General features: G+C 46.6%; 1 protein-coding gene across 1 annotated transcript in view; it reads right to left on the bottom strand.

Moving 5' to 3' along the window:
- The window catches only part of CRB1 (crumbs cell polarity complex component 1), a 214334-nt gene that overhangs the window by 38438 nt on the left and 159096 nt on the right, over positions 1-16800 (bottom strand). The window contains exons 7-10 of the mRNA XM_027565772.1: positions 13229-13776; positions 11837-12002; positions 3658-4567; positions 1087-1215 (exon numbers count right to left, since the gene is read on the bottom strand). Of these exons, the coding sequence (XP_027421573.1) occupies positions 1087-1215; positions 3658-4567; positions 11837-12002; positions 13229-13776 (1753 nt within the window). The remainder of the gene's footprint in view (positions 1-1086; positions 1216-3657; positions 4568-11836; positions 12003-13228; positions 13777-16800) is intronic.

Genomic DNA, 16800 nt, shown 5'->3' with positions numbered 1-16800 from the left:
ATGTTTATGCCAGAAACACCCTGGAGATGGGCAGAGGCTCTGAAGGTGGCCTGACCTGGCTGCAGGACAATCTGAATCAACAGCTGACCTCTCCCTTAACCTCTCAGCTTCAGTTTACACAAATGCAGAAGGGATATAAAGACAATTAGAGACAGTATTTGTAGGGTGCCTGGCAGAGCGCTAGACAAATGGCCAAGTGTTTGCTCTCTGCTGTTACAGTGCATCTTGTAGAGTCTCGGTTTAGCATCATTCTGAGGACACTGACCCCTCGGGAATCTGACGAAAGCTACCGGGTGTGCACTTTTCAGGGGGCACTAGTGGGTAAAGATCCCGCCCACCAAGGCAGGAGACGTAAGAAACGCAGGTTGGATCCCCGTGTCAGGGACATATCCTTGAGTAGGAAATCGCCGTCCACTCCAGTATTCTTGCCTGGAGAATCCCATGGACAGGAGGAGCCTGGCAGGCTACAGTCTGTGGGGTTGCACAGAGTCAGACGTGACTGAAGTGGCTTAGCACACACACCTGCACATCTTTGCCCTTGAACTCACCTCAGCAAGTCACATGCATATACAAACATGCCTGCATTTTCAGCAAGTCGTAGATTGAAAGCAGTAATCAATTCCACGTCAACAATCCCAGCATTAGGTGCAGAGGAGACAGAGGGTTTCTCTGGGAACAGTGGAGTCATCTGGATAAGGTATGTATACTTTTTGTGTTCTAGGTAAGTCCACGGGGCAGTCTTTAAGGTATATTTTTTTTGACCTCAACAACACCCACATTTGCATCATGTGTTAGAGTTAGTGGGAGAGAAACATGAATCCAGAAGTATTTCTAAGAAAGAAAAATATCACATTTCCCATTTTTCAGAGACATATTTCCCTAGTTAAAGTCTTGGCTCATAAAGTGTCCTTGACTTTGACCTCAAGGGTAATTTTTCTTTTTTATTTTGACTCTGGCCAGACCTATACTAAAGCACAGATTTTCCTCTGGGAACTGAGACGAGAAAGCGGACAAGAAACACACTTCGCGTCGTCTCACTGTTGTCCGGCCCGGAAGGGCGTCCCGTAAAGCTCTGCTGCGACTCACCGTTCCCCCGTAAAACCTGGCCCGCAGGCACATTTCATTTCTCCCTGGAACGCCGTGCAGTTGGCCCCGTTGTAGCAAGTGAGGTTGGCCTTCTCATTCCCACAGACGGTGGAGGGTAATCGGAGGTATCTAGGGAGAAAAAAGCAACAGTCACTGCGGTTCATCTTGTTCATTCCGTTCAAGAACACTTTTTTAGAAAAGTCCGCGTATCTTGTCCTTGCCAAACTAATGAGGTGCTCAGGCGGACTGAGCTACAGATGCTTAACTGTGCTGTTTTGTACACCGATCACTCTTCGGTCCACAGGTCCTGCTGGAGGGCGCTGTAAGGAGCGTGGCTATCCATCTTCCATTTCTACCCAGTGCTCATTCATGAGATAAGATCTGTGCCGGGGGGTTGGCAATAAATTTAGTGTAGAAACTCGCTATGGCTAGATTAGCTGCTGCTTGGCTAATAAATCACATCAGGCCATAGGAAAATTGCATCTCTATAATCGTCAGGAAAGAAAGGCCAGGACTGTAGTACCCAAGCATTCGTGTGATTTCTCCGCTGCCTCTCACAGCCGAACTCCGGTTGCCCCGCCAACACTTGCTGCCCTCATCCAATAATTCATGACTTAGCAGAAGGCAAGCCAAATGCTGTCCAGGAGGTTTGTATACAGCGCTCAGTGGAAAGTACATGTGAATTCAGAGTGTGGCTCTTTTGTTTAATAACACAACTTTATATATTAAGGAATGCCTATAAAAGCCAGTACAAATTGTTAGATGCTAAGCAGAACTTTACTACCAGATAAAATCCAGGGCTGTGACGGGGCTGGTTAAAAAGACTTTAAAGTGCCTAGGTCCTTAACTACACTGTGCGTGTTGTGCATTCAATCAGATAAATAGTTAATATTCAAGAAAGATACAATGAGTTTTATTTTGTTCTGCTCAGCAGACTGCAGCTAATATGGAGAAAGCAGTGTATGTGCTAAGTGTGTCTCTTCCCACAAGAGCTAATCAATTTGACTTTAAAAAGAAAATACCATAAGGATTTTTCAAAAGAGCCAAAAATGTCAACCAGCTTTGGAAGAGGTCAATTAGCAATGCAAATAGGAAGCTTTGTATACATCTTAATGTTTAATAAACAATTTTTGAATCTCATTAAAAAGTACTTTTGAATCAAAACTTTACTCTTTGAAAACTTGGCTTTGATGAATTAGGCAGAAAAAAACACTGGAGCACTGGTTCCTAGGCATATATGTGTCTTTTACTTTTCCAAAGTCACCACAGCAGTACTATTAATTTTGATCCTGAATGTCTCTTGCTGTTAAGCATTCAGTTTACCTGTTGACAAATGACTAGGTTAACTTATGAAAAGTCATGTTTTATTGGAATGTCAGTACTCAGCAGTCAACCTTGTGTCTTGCCTTCATAGGCTCTGAACAACAATATTATGGAGACAAAAATACATCTCCTTGTAGCTGTGACTACGTGTGTGTCTACCAGGAGATTTATCCAGTGAAGGCACCACCTCTGAACTACTGTAATGTCTCCAGGCTGCCAGCCCACTCCGGGCATTCTTGTCAACATCCTGGAAACTATTACTTGCTGGAAATAATAGTCTCATGTTCCTACGTGCGTGCTTAGTCACTTCAGTTGTGTCTGACTCTTCATGACCCCGTGGACTGTAGCCCTCCAGGCTCCTCTGTCTATGGGATTCTCCAGGCAAGAATACTGGAGTGGGTTGCCATGCCCTTCTCCAGGGGGTCTTCCCAACCCAGGGATCAAACCCACATCTTTCATGTCTCCTGCATTGGCAGGCGAATTCTTTACCACTGAGCCAAAGCCTATATACATATATATTACATGTACATATTTATGTATATAATTGTATTGACCTTTGACATTTTGATTTTTATCTTACTGGTTCCCTCATTAATTCATGACAAAGTCATCAAAACATGCTCATTCTGAGAGTCATGAATTCCCATTTTGAAAACTAAACTTTAACATAGCCTTTTCAGAATTTTGTAAAGTTGACCTGCCTGAAGTGACCCAGGGCATTCTTTCAGGGGTAGGAGTCATGCTTCCTCCTGCAAAACCAGAATTCAGCTCTTGTATTGGTTGTCACTGTATTTATTTCCTTCGGGCTTAAGGCTCCGACTTCGGGGCCTATAGTTCCCGAGACATACTCTGACTGAGGTGACTGAGAAGACATTTTGTTTGAAGTATGTGGTCCAAATCCTGTAGAAAGTGCTGGCAGATGCGATCCTGTCTGCACAGGACTGAACTGTCATGGCCGTGACCATGAGCCCCTGCTCAGCACAGCGTACTGAGTGTACCTGTGCACGTGAGCACACCTCCAGACACGCTTTATGTGGATGTAATGCTCACCTGGCCGCTCAGAAGATAAAGAATCTGCCTGCAACGAGGAGACGCGGGTTCGATCTCTGGGTCGGGAAGACCCCCTGGAGAAGGGAATGACTAACCCGCTCCAGTATTCTTGCGCGGGAAATCCCATGGACGGAGGAGCCCAGCGGGCGACAGTTCACGGGGTCGCAGAGTTGGACGCGATTAACGCTTAATGCTCACCTGCAGAACCTTCCCGTGAAATTTCCGGGACAGCGGCAAGAGTAGCCGTTGGCGTCACTCATGCAGGTGGCCCCGTTTGCACACTGGTGATGCTGGCAGTGGTCCACCTCCGACTCGCAGTTCACACCGGTGAAGCCAGGCTCACACCTGCAGTGATAGGCTGTCCCGCCGGGGGCGGAGCAGTTGCCGTGGATACAGGGGCTTGAAAGGCATTCATCCACGTGGAGCTCGCAGTGCGGCCCCGACCGCCCCGCGGGACAGGTGCAGCGGTGGGAGCTGTAGGTGTCCTCACAGCGTCCTCCGTGCAGGCAGGGCCGGGAGCGGCAGGCGTCGAGCTGCAGGCAGCCCGTCTCCACCGGAGGCCCAGAGACTTTGAGAAACCGCTCCTCCTGAGGTCTGTTCATCAAGCCACGGACGTTTTCAAAGTAAGAGAGATAGAGGCCGCTGATTGCTATCGTGCTTAGACACCCTCGCAGGGCCCGCGTGCTGTCGCTAGCTCGGTCACCCACATAGACGTCTGTGTCATCCTTCAGGAAGCTGAGGCTCCCAGCAGCGACTGCGCTGGTCACAGGAGGCGTTTGTCCGTCCACCTCCATCTGCCACCTGGAGGCCTGGGCCCCCGGGTCTGTCATGGAGATGGTCACCTGGTACCACACGCCGTCGCTCACGGGCTGCAGACTCGTCAGACTCAGCGTGTAAAAGCTGTTGCCGCTTCGCAGTTGAAATAACAATCGGGAATCCTGAATGTGAATACGAAGGAATTCAGGCTCCTTCTCTGCGTGCAGTATGATCGCGTGGGCATCCCTCGTTCTGAAACCGAAGGTGACGTTGGTGAGCTCTCTGGTGATGTTCCCGTTGCTCCTGAATATTATCTCACGGCTTTGTCCATTAAAAACAGCATTTGCGATACCTAAAGAGAGAAGGCAGTGTCAGTCAGCAACTTGACTAAACCTGTGACATTTGCTTCAGTTCAGTTGCTCAGCTGTGTCCGACTCTTTGTGACCCCATGGACTGCAGCATGCCAGGCTTCCCTGTCTATCACCAATTCCTGAAGCTTGCTCAAACTCGTTTGCTTAATTACCTTTATTAACATGAATGATCAAGACATTATTACCATCATGTATTGATTGATATGGGATAGGCACTCTGTTAGTTGTCTTTATATTAGTTTTAATACAAAGTTCTTAAATACAGGTTTATTATTAATATCATTTCTATTTTATAGAATAAGAAATTGAGATTCATAGAAGTTAAGTAATTTTTTAGTGGTCAAATGGCTAACAGTTAATGAAGACAGTGTCAAACCTGGATGGTCTGACACCAAAACCCGAATCATATATTTCTTTTCCACTGAAAGGGACTTCCCTTGTGGCTCAGATGGTAAAGCATCTGCCTCCAATGCAGGAGACATAAGTAGACACGAATTTGATCCCTGGGTCGGGAAGTTCCCCTGGAGAAGGAAATGACAACCCACTCCAGTATTCTTGCCTGGAAAATCCCATGGACGGAGGAGCCCAGTAGGCTATAGTCCATAGGGTCACAAAGAGTTGGACACACTGAGCGACTTCAGTCGAATATCATTTCTATTTTATAGAATAAGAAATTGAGATTCATAGAAGTTAAGTAATTTTTTCGTGGTCAAATGGCTAATAGTTAATGAAGACAGTGTCAAACCTGGATGGTCTAACACCAAAACCCAAATCATATATTTCTTTTCCATTGAAACGCTAATACATTCCAATATTATTTTACTTTGGTTCCCACCAATAAAGCATTGATTACCCATTTTATACATCAAGAAACTAAGCACAAAGCAGTCTCAAGTCTAGCTACGGTTACACAGTAAATTAACAGTGAAGACTGGCTTCTGAGTTAGCCGACTGTGTGCTCAGTCATGTCCGACTCTTTGCAACCTTATGGGCTGTAGCCCCCTGGGCTCCTCTGTCCCTTGAATTTTCCAGGCAAGGATACTGGAGGGGCTGCCCTTTACTTCTCCAGGGGATCTTCCTGACCCAGAGATCTCACCCACATCTCTTGTGTCTCCTGTACTGGCAGGCAGATTCTTTATCACTAGTACCACCTGGGAAGCTGACCATGAGACACTTAAAAGTAGCAGTCTAAATGACTAATTTACTATCTGCAAACTCCAATTAAGTGTCCAGTTACCAATCTGTGCCTAACTAAGAGTAGTATTCTGTGAAACGGGCAAAATCATACAACCATACCATCTGCCCCACTGCATGGCATGTATACACGATCACATATGACCATAGCACTTTGGAGCAATCTTATTGGGTTTTTCTATTGAAGTGTTTTATCTCTTAAGTCAGTTTATGATCTCCTTTAATACATTCTTGAGAAAACAAGAGAAAGAAGAACTGCTTCAGCTTTCCACCTAACCTATAAACCTGGCAAATTTGGATCCACTCTGCTTTCTATTCTGTTATAATAGACTGTTGTTGAGTTGCTCAGTTAAGTCCAACTCTTTGTGACCCCATGAACTGCAGCACACCAGGCTTCCCTGTCCTTCACCATCTCCCAGAGCTTGCTCAAACTCATGTCCATTGAGTCAGTGATGCCATCCAACCATCTCGTCCTCTGTCATCCCGTTCTCCTCCTGCCCTCAATCTTTCCCAGCATCAGGGGCTTTTCCTAGGAGTCAGCTCTTCCTATCAGGTGGCCCAAGTACTGGAGCTTGTATGGATGCATTGGATGTATATGGATGTTATAATGGATGCATCGCCCTTCTTCTCATCTGCATAATAACAGAAAATACATCTACTGTTCTCTGCCCCTGGCTCCTGACCGAGGCTCCAAAAATCCTGGTGAATTCCTAAATGATGAGAGCATGGCACTGGGAGCATGTGTGTTGTAATGAGACAACTCTGCCTGGGTTCCTGAATGGAGCCTGGCTGCAGGCTGGTCATCAGGAAGACTGAGCCATGACTAGAAGCTTGAAACTCTCAGCCCCAGCCCATCCTCTAGAGAAGGACGAGGTTGGAAAATGGGGTTAATAATTAGTCATGCCTACATAAAGAAGCCTCCACAAAACCCCGAAAGTATGGCATTCAGAGAGGTTCCAAGCTGTTCAACACAGGTACACTGGGACGGCCACGTACCCCATCTCCTCGGGACAGAAGCTCCTACACCGGGGACCCTCCCAGGCCTCGCCCTGTGTATCTCCTCATCCAGATGTCCATCTGGGGCCTTTGCAGATCTTTCAATAAGCTGGTAAGCCAATAAGTGTTTCCCCAAGTTCTGTGAGCTGCTCTCGCAAATTAACTGAACCGAGGTGGGGATAGCGGGAATCTCAGATTTACAGCTGATTGCTCAGAAGCACGAGTGACAACCTGGACTTGCGGTTGGCATCGGAAATGGGGTGGGGGTCTTCTAGCAGGACCAAGCCCTCGGCCTTTGAGACCTCACACTATGTCCGGATGGCATCGGAAACGGGGTGGGGGTCTTCTAGCAGGACCAAGCCCTCGGCCCGTGAGACCTCACACTATGTCCGGATGGCATCGGAAACGGGGTGGGGGTCTTCTAGCAGGACCAAGCCCTCGGCCTGTGAGACCTCACACTATGTCCAGATAGACAGAGTCAGAGTTGCACTGAACTGTGATAACTTGAGGACACCCAGCTGGTGCTGCAGAATTGCCTGGTCAGGGGGAACCTGCACACATCAGGCGTCAGAAATGTTGTCAGTGGGTTCCTAGTGTCAAAGTCAAGGGGAATCACACAGGAGGGGGACCGCTGGGCTTTCCCTAGTCGGGTGGGAAGCTGTAGGTTTTCCTGCACACACCCAAGCTCAGCTCTCACAGCCATGCCTCGGGTCCCCTTCATCTCCACCTTCTTCATGGAACCTCCCCCTGTACTGCATCATCATTTTCCCTCCCCTTCCTTCATTTCCCAGCAGTGCACAAATAGGCTGCAATTGCACATGAAAACCTGAGTCCTACCCTGACTTCCACCTACCCTCTTGCATTTTTATTTCTCTAGTTCCTTCTCTGGCAAAGCTTTTTCCGAATAGTTTTATATTCACCTTGTCTCCACTTTCTCATCTCCCATTTTGCTTTTTAACATCTTCCACTGAGACTTTGGTTCCCGTCACGTCACTGAAACCACTCTTGTCAAGGTCACGGAAGCATCAGTGTGACCCGATCCAACAGGCAACTCTCTATGCTCATTGTCTTCCAGCTTTCAGTAGAAATGAACCTCACAGCACTGTCTTTTGCTCACATGTGCAGCACCACACCCAACCTCGAACACTTCATATACAGACTCTTCCAGCTATTCCTCAGTGTTCTGGTTTCTACTGCTCTGCAGAGCAACGTACCAACCATTCCTGAGACCCCACTGCTTACCATCACGTCTAGAAAGATGCCCCAAGTCCCACACACGGCGGACAGAATTTTCTGTGGCCCAGCCCCTGACCGACTCTCCAGTGCCATTTCCGGCCATTCTTCCTCGTTCACGTGCTACAGCCACAAAAGCTTCCTGCTGTTTCTTGAAGACAACGCGCTTGTTCACAAAGCGTGTCTTTTACCCTTGCTGTTACTTAGACAGGATATTGGCCCCTGCTGGTCCCACATCCACCTCTTTCTCAACATAATGTGTGCTCAAACGTCACCTCCTCTAAGAGGGTTTCCCAGCCTATCCAAGTGTTTCCGTCCCAAATCCACTCTCCTTTCAATTATTCTGCTTGATTTTCTCCATAGCATCTTCTAACTATTTGAAATTGTTAAATTTTCTTTAACAATCCAATTAAAAATAAACAAAATAAAAAATATAATAATGTAATAGTAGTGAAAGTGTTAGTTGCTCAGTCACGTCTGATTCTGTGCGACCCTCTGGACTGTAGCCCACCAGGCTCCTCTGTCCATGGAATTCTCCAGGCCAGAATACTGGAGTGGGTTGCCATGCCCTACTCCAGGGGGTCTTCCCAACCCAGGGATCAAACTTGGGTCTCCTGCATTATGGGCAGATTTTTTATATAATATATAAAATATACATTTTATATAATAATATATAAAATACTCATATTTTATATATAATACATAATAATAATAAAATAAGTAAAAAGTTTCCTACTTGTTCCTGGTCTTTCCTCACTAGAACGTGAACTTTTACGAGATCTTGGACATTCTCTGTCTAGGTTCTCACTAAGCCTTGTGCCTGGAACACTGCCTGGTATACAGTAGGTGCTCAGTAAATTCAAGTGGATTATTTGACGGGATTAACACTGCTCTTGATTTTATTGCTTTTGACTGTGGTGGATCTTTTTTTTTTTTTTTTTTCCCAGCCAGGTTGCGATTAGGGAGGAAAAGAGCAAGAAGTGTCTCATTACATGCTTTAACATGTAACATGCTAACATACAGGTTAACATGACAAACCTCATTATTCCTCCAGCTCCTGAAGGAAGGGTGGCGTGTCATGCTGCGTAACTCGTCTCACGGACATGCTGACCGTGCAGAAGTCACTCCTTGTTGTCTGAGTTAGAACCGCCGTGCAGGTACTATTTATACTCTGCCCTTCCTTCAGGGAACTTTATCATAATAAACACGTCTCTATCTAAGGTGGGTTGTAATTTTTAAGTCTCTCTTTTTTGATAGGACACACAGATAGAAACAATTAGGTACTAAAGGCAAATTTGGGTAGTTACTCTAGCAGAACTATCTTCTCAGCACATCTCACTCAAAAAACATACCATATGGTCACGAGATCACATACAACAGAGAGAAAGTGATCTAGGGGTGATATCTGTTGGATAGGAAAAGTTCCCCCTCTTACTGATTTCCCTCCCCCCCTCCTTTATTAAGATAGATCATATGTCAAAAATGTTTATGAGACTCTGTGAAAGGTCAGAGGCAAACTTTCTCCTCTCTCCGCAGAGGCAACACCTAGCAATGAAGAGCCCTCCATGCCTTTCCGAGGCGTCCAAATCCTTCACGTGAAGACAGAGGCAACAACACTCACCCGGGGTGTGGTTCTCACACCGCCACTGTTTTTAGAAACCTTTTCTTGTTTCCCTATGAAGGCATTCAGAATGATTTAAACCCTTTTGTAGAACATAACTGGGACAAACAACTTTAGTACTTCCATCAAAAGAGTAATAATGAAATGAATAAGTAGTAAACTATTTTAAGCAAGCAATTCAGAGGGTTGAGCAAGGCAAAAGGTGGCATTAAAATTCTGCGTCATATCTGAGGCCTGACCTCATTCTTTATGCAAATTCATCATGCTTTATTCATGTGTGTAGCATGCGTTCATGTGCGTGTGTGCTAAGTCGCTTCAGTCGTGTCCCACTCTGTGCAACCCCATGGACTGTAGCCCACCAGGCTCCTCTGTCTATGGGGTTCTCGAGGCAAGAATATTGGCATGGGTTGCCATGCCCTCCTCCGGGGATCTTTCCACCCCAGGGACTGAACCTGGGCCTCTTATGTCTCATTGGCACATGGGTTCTTTCCCACTAGCGCCCCCTGGAAAGCCCCACGTGTAGCACATTATTTCTTAAATCTGAAACATGAGGGTATGTGTATTCTCCAAGAAAAGCTCCCCAAGTATATACACAATGCAATACATTTCACACGTCACCTGAGAAGTTGATATATCATCTCAAAGTACATAAACATCAAAAGTAAATATATACTTGTCCTCAGTCACTTCGAGGCTCAGTTTTTGTTAACAGGCCTGAGGGCCATCTACCCTCTAGCTCCAGACTATTATTTTAGTTCATTGTTTTACAAGGTATTTTATATATTTTTAAACTTGTATGCAGGCAATGTGCTTTAAGTCTAGACCAGTTAAGTGAAACTATTGAGTTAAATGGAAGAAAACAGACATTCATTAAACAAGTATTTGCTGACAGCCTCCCGTGTGTTTGGCACTGTTCTAGATGCTAGGAGTAAAGTAGGAACCAGAGGGAATGCCTCCTTCTCTTTTGAAGCGTATATTCCACTGAGGAAAAGATGACGAGCAAGTGAACAAATACCTATAAAACAAGACACCCAAGGATGATAAGAGCCACGAAGAAAAATGAAGCCGCAGAAGGGGGCGTTTGGGTAGGAAAGGGGATGAAGAGAAGAGGCAGCCTGTGGAGCTGTGGGCTGGGAGGGTTCAGGGTAGAGGTGGTGGTGGGGGGAGCCTGACTGATGGGGTGAAGGCAAGAACACTGGACAGTAAGACGTGAGGAGCATGTGGAGGCCAGCTCCCAGAGGGGTTCTCCCACCAGGAAAGAGGGGAACATGGGAGGCAGCTGGCAGGGATGGGGAGGCAGGGATCATCCCCCAAGGGAATCAGGGGAAGTAGTTTGTGACGAGGATTTGACAGTATGTTTATATGCTGGTGGGAGAACCGATGATGCTGCTGGCGGGCGAGAGAAAAATTTCAGAAGCAAAATCACTGAACGAGGCAAAGAGACGAGAGTTGAGTCCAAACGTGAAGGGTGGCTACAGACTGAACTGCGCGTTGTCTCAAGTAGAAGAAAAGGCAGACCGTGATCACTGTGTCGCCAGCACGTAGACATGTCAGAATTGTGAGGAGAGCGTTCAGCTTGCTGACACTTGGGAAACTGCTGAGTGGTGCTGCATTTGGGCAGGAGAACTGTTCCGACTGAGGGAAATACTCACTGCAAACAGGAACTGAGTGCTTAACGCGTTCGGCTGTCTACACACAAGGTCATACAATGATCACACACACACACACACACACACACACACACACACAGATTTATCTGCTCTTCCAGCAGACGTTTTATCCTTGTTTTACAGAGGAAGCCTTAGATTATGGAGGCAGGTGAGCCACTGGAGGCCTCATAGCTAACCGATGGCAACAGGCTCACTCTGGTGCTTTTGCTCTGCATAATCAGCAAGGAGGAAAGAAAAGCCAAATATCAGCCTTATCTTTCTCTAGAAATCAGCCTTACACGATCCAGGATGTAGGTCTGGAGTTGCTATGGCCACCATCTCCCCACCCCCCCGAAACCCAGGGGCGGGATATGTCATGAGGTTACCCTGGTTGACTACACTCGTGTTAGGCTGGTTACACCACCCCTCATGCTGGGGGAAGCAACCACAAGCTTCTCTGCTGAGCTGGGTGTATCTGTGCTCTTCTTCTGGGCCGACTCATCGACCAACTGAAACGCCCAACTGCACTGGATGGTGAGAAGTTAAACTGCACCTACATTCGAAGCCTCGAGGCAGCCGCAGGCACTGGGCGCCGGGAGGACACGGGCCGAGTTCACACCAGCGCAGCTCCTGGCAGGCCTTCCCGGCTGTGTTCACAGGGCAGGAGCAGGAGAAGTCGTCCCACAGCGGGTAGCAGATGCCTCCGTGGTGACAGGGGTTGGGCTGAGTAGACAGTAAATCACAGGCATAAGGAGCTCTGGCAGCTAAATGCGGAAAGGAGCCAAGCGAGACCCCGAATCTGTTCATGTTAACTTCCTACTTATTTACGTATCGAACATTTTTATATCTGTTGGCTGGTAAGTAGAATAAAACTTACTGCTACCATCAAAAGGAAAAGGGAAATAAATAAAAATATATAATATTGATCTCCTGTAGCACAAGGGAGATTTTCAAAGGTGTAATAATAGTCTCTATAATTTACAAATTACCAAACACTTTCAATGACACTAATGATCTTTTGAGTTAGAGACTTTACCTCTCGTTTCTCCTGGTGAGGAAACTGAGGTCCCGTTCATTGTCCAAGATCCCGTGTGTGCTTTTGTGCCTGCTTCAGTTGTGTCTGACGCTTTGCCACCCCATGAACTGGAGCCCACCATGCTCCTCTGTCTATGGGGTTCTCCAGGCAAGAATGCTGGAGTGGGTTGCCATGCCCTCCTCCAGGGTATCTTCCCATCCCAGGGATTGAACCTGGGTCTCTTATGTCTCCTGCATTGGCGGGTGGGTTCTTTACCAGGGAGCCACCTGGGAAGCCCTTCCAAGATCCTATCAAAAGCCAAACGGTGAAGCTGGTACTTAGATCCTCTGGGTCCCCATAGAGCGACACCTCTGCCCTCCAGGAGCCCCACCTCTGAATCAGAAACATACTGTTATCATCTGAGTCCTCACAAGGTTGCTCACAAAGTAATCAAAACAGAAGCACTGACAAAGGAATCTCTGAGAGCTCCATCTGCACTTATGTCCATCACTCTATTAACATGTCATCTGGGGACTTCCCTGGTCCGTGGTGGTCCAGTGGTCAAGACTTCACCTTCTAAAACATGTGGTGTGGGTTCAATCCCTGGTCAGGGGATCAAGATTCCACATGCCTTGAGGCCAAGAAACCAGAGTATAAAACAGAAGCAATATTGTAACAAATTCAATAAAGACTTTAAAAATGGCTCACGTCAAAAACAATCTTAAGAGACATTAAGGAGAGGGTGGGATGATTTGAGAGAATAGTACTGAAGCATACATATCACCACATGTAAAACAGTGACAGCTGGATGCATGACGCAGGGAACCCAAAGCTGATGCTCTGGGACAGCCTGGAGGGGCGGGCAGGGTGGGGTGGGAGGGGGTTCAGGAGGGAGGGGACACAGTGAGGACAGGGTCCGTGTGAGTAATCCTACCTCACACAGGTTGTCTCCGGGGCAGCCTTCGGTCACATTGACAAGAACGGCATTGTGGGCTGCACTGCTCGTTGGATTTGGGAAGAATTCCAGGTTCTCGTTGTTTAGCCTCATATCTTGGATACAGCCTTTGAAGAATCCACCACTAACCTCAGTCTCTCGCCTGTCAGGCAGTCCACCAACGTAGAGGACATCTCCTCTTTGGAGTTTCCACGTAGGAGCAGAAAGAAATCCTAGATTTTGTGACGACTCATACAGTTCAATTTTATTTGGCTTGATTTTCAAAGATACCAAGCGGACATTTCCGTCGCTGAGAACAAATGTTACTAGTAATTTGGGAGAACCTGGAGTCAGCATCGCTAGCCTGCCATGCTCTAGCCAGACACGGAGGTACTGGTAAGTGCCATTTTCTAGAGTTAGGAGCAGGCCGGTCGGACGGCGTGTTCGAACAAACATGGAGAGTGTGAGGTCCTCTTCGTAATCCTTGTTGAGATGAAAAACAGCATATCCAGGAGAGTCATCTTGGCCAAATCTGCCTGCCACATACTCTTTAATATCAAGACAGAGGAGGAAAAACCAAGAAGAAACATCTTAAGATTCACAAGTAAAAAAGCAGCAAAAGATTACACACACACACACACACACACACACACACACACACACACACACACACATATATGTTGCAATGCATATATGTTGTTTCTTCACTCAGTCGTGTTCAACTCCTTTGCAACACCATGGACTGTAGCCCGCCAGGTTCCTCTGTCCATGGGATTTCTCAGGCAGGCAAGAATACTGGAGTGGGTTATCTTTTCTTTCTCCAGGGGATCTTCATGACACAGGGATGGAACCCATATTTCCTGCATTGTCTGGTGGATTCTTTGCCACTGAGCCACCAGGGACACCCATAATGAATATACACACAGACACACACAGACACACACACACACACAAATACAGCCATATTTTTTAAAGTTCATGACAGATTTATTCAATAGAATGACAATTTAACCTGACTTTCTGAACTTGTGGGTTTACTTTATTCTGAAAATTAGATTTCAGTGTATAGTTTATAGTTGAGGTCCACTGATCACAAGGAGGAAGAGATTTCTGCACTGATGAATCTCCACGCCTCCTCCTCACTGCCCTGAAGAGGTGGGACTAAAAGAAGGGAGACCAGACAGTACCCTGCTCCAGCTTGGCTCTGAGAAGTCTGGGGGGAAAGAGCTCTTCCTCCAGGACATGTAAGCAGACTATTTGAGCAATCATTGTCTTTGCTATATGGGGAGCATCCTCAAGCAAGTGGCATTAAACCTAATTATTCCTTGCAAAGGACGGAAATCAAGAATTAGATTGGCAAATCCTCGCTTGGGAAGATAGCCCTGACAATAATAGGAGATGAGGCAGTTGAACAAAGGAAGAGGAGGACTCTTCCTCCTGTCGTCCTTGGTGGGTAAAGAAAGGTGTGGAGCTCACAGAAGTTGGACTCAATCCAAAAGCTGAGTTTTGAACTCACCCAACATTTCCTGTGGACAGAGAGGTTTCTAATGCACGGACGTGGTGACACTACGGATGTGCCTCACCACAAGAAAACCCTTGAGGAGCATGAAAATGAATGGACGTGGACCTTCAGAAGCATCGATGATACAGTAGAAACAAAAGCTTTCGTACTCCTAAAGCTTATGTTCCAGCTGGGTAGAGGTGATGCGGTATGTCAGGTGGTGACAGGTTCTTCGGTATAAAATAAGTCAAGCAGACAACGGGATTACAGAGAGCTGGGGGTGAGAGTGGAGCCGGCATTTTAAATGGAGTCATCAGGGAAGAGCTCTGAGAAGGTACTATTTGAGCAAAACCCCAAAGAAAGGAGAGAGATTATTGCAGAAATACAGGAAAGAAATGACACTGGCTTGGATCAGTGGTCATGGTGGAGATGGGGAGAAGTGATCAGCTTCTGGAAATGTTTTGGTAGGACCAACAGGATCTTCTGGGGCAAGTTCGTCTCCAAGGTGTTTGGTCTAAGTAACTAGAAGCATTGAATCTCCATTTGCAGAGATGGGGGAGAAAACAGGAGGAATGGATTTGGGTTGAGCGGGGGAATGGGATTCCATATTAAATTTAAGATGTCCTATTAGATATCCAGGTGGAAGTGTCTAGTCAGCAGTTAGATACAGAGGTTCAGGGAAGACATTTGGTGCGAGCCATAGTAATTTTGGATTTTCCAGTGTACACATGGCTTTTAAAGCCATGAGACTAGATGTGATCACCAAGAACATGAATCTAGAGAGAGAAGAGGTCCAAGAACTGAGCCCTTAAGCATCAGACATGTGGACGTAAAGGAGACGATAAATGAATACTGCTGCTACTGCTGCTAAGTCACTTCAGTCGTGTCCAACTCCGTGCGACCCCATAGACGGCAGCCCACCAGGCTCCCCCGTCCCTGGGATTCTCCAGGCAAGAACACTGGAGTGGGTTGCCATTTCCTTCTCCAATGCATGAAAGTGAAAAGTTAAAGTGAAATCGCTCAGTCATGTCCGACTCTTAGTGACCCCATGGACTGCAGCCTCCCAGAGTCCTCCATCCATGGGATTTTCCAGGCAAGAGTACTGGAGTGGGGTGCCATTGCCTTCTCTGGATAAATTAATAAGATAGAAAGAAAACCCAGAGAGTGATACCCCCAAGCCTAGGGAAGGAAGGGTTTTCAGGAGGAAAGTAAAAGAAAAGTAAAGCGAAAGTGAAAGCCACTCAGTCATGTCTGGCTCTTTGCGACCCCATGGACTATACAGTCCAGGAATTCTCTAGGCCAGAATACTAGAGTGGGTAGCCTTTCCAATCTCCAGGGGATCTTTCTAACCCAGGGATTGAACCCAGGTCTCCCACATTGCAGGTGGATTCTTTCTCAGCTGAGCCACCAGGGAAGCCCAAGAATACTGGAGTGGGTAGCCTATCCCTTCTCCAGCCAATCTCCCTATAACAGGAGTTGAACTGGGGGTCTCCTGCATTGCAGGTGGATTCTTTACTAGCTGAGCCACCAGGGAAGCCTTTCAGGAAGAGGGGGTATTGAACTGTGGTAATGGTTGCTGAGCAGTCAAGGCAGGTGAGGACTGAAAATTGACTGCTGAATTTGGCAACCTGGAAATCACTGATGCACTAGACAAGGGCATCACCTTAAAGATATTGCCATCTTCAAGTCTTCACATCCCCATCCTACCAGAAAAATGGCATATTCTACCACATTTAAATGATGTCATATGGTTCCATTAAAGCTTGAACAAAGGTGAGACGTATTTTAGTTTAGCTGAACTACAGTGAAACTTGCTCCAGCAACCACTGTGTTTGAAGACCTCCTGCATAAAAGGCTTCATTTTCAAAATTTCATCTCGATTTCTTACAGGATCATTACAGCTGGAATCTGCATTTGGAGACCACCCGCTCCAGCGAGCTACAGGTGGCTTTCAAAGCGCGCCGTTAGATGTAACAGTCCGTTTGAAGAGGCTAACATCTCTGAACACACAGCAGCGCTTTCATGTGAGATAAAATGTTTAATAAGGAAAGCTGGCTCTTGAAGTTCCCGA

Source organism: Bos indicus x Bos taurus, chromosome 16, assembly GCF_003369695.1.
Source record: "Bos indicus x Bos taurus breed Angus x Brahman F1 hybrid chromosome 16, Bos_hybrid_MaternalHap_v2.0, whole genome shotgun sequence".
In the NCBI taxonomy this organism is placed as follows: Eukaryota; Metazoa; Chordata; class Mammalia; order Artiodactyla; family Bovidae; genus Bos; species Bos indicus x Bos taurus.
The sequence above is the reverse complement of the archived record's forward strand: the minus strand, read 5'-3'. Positions and strand labels throughout refer to the sequence as shown.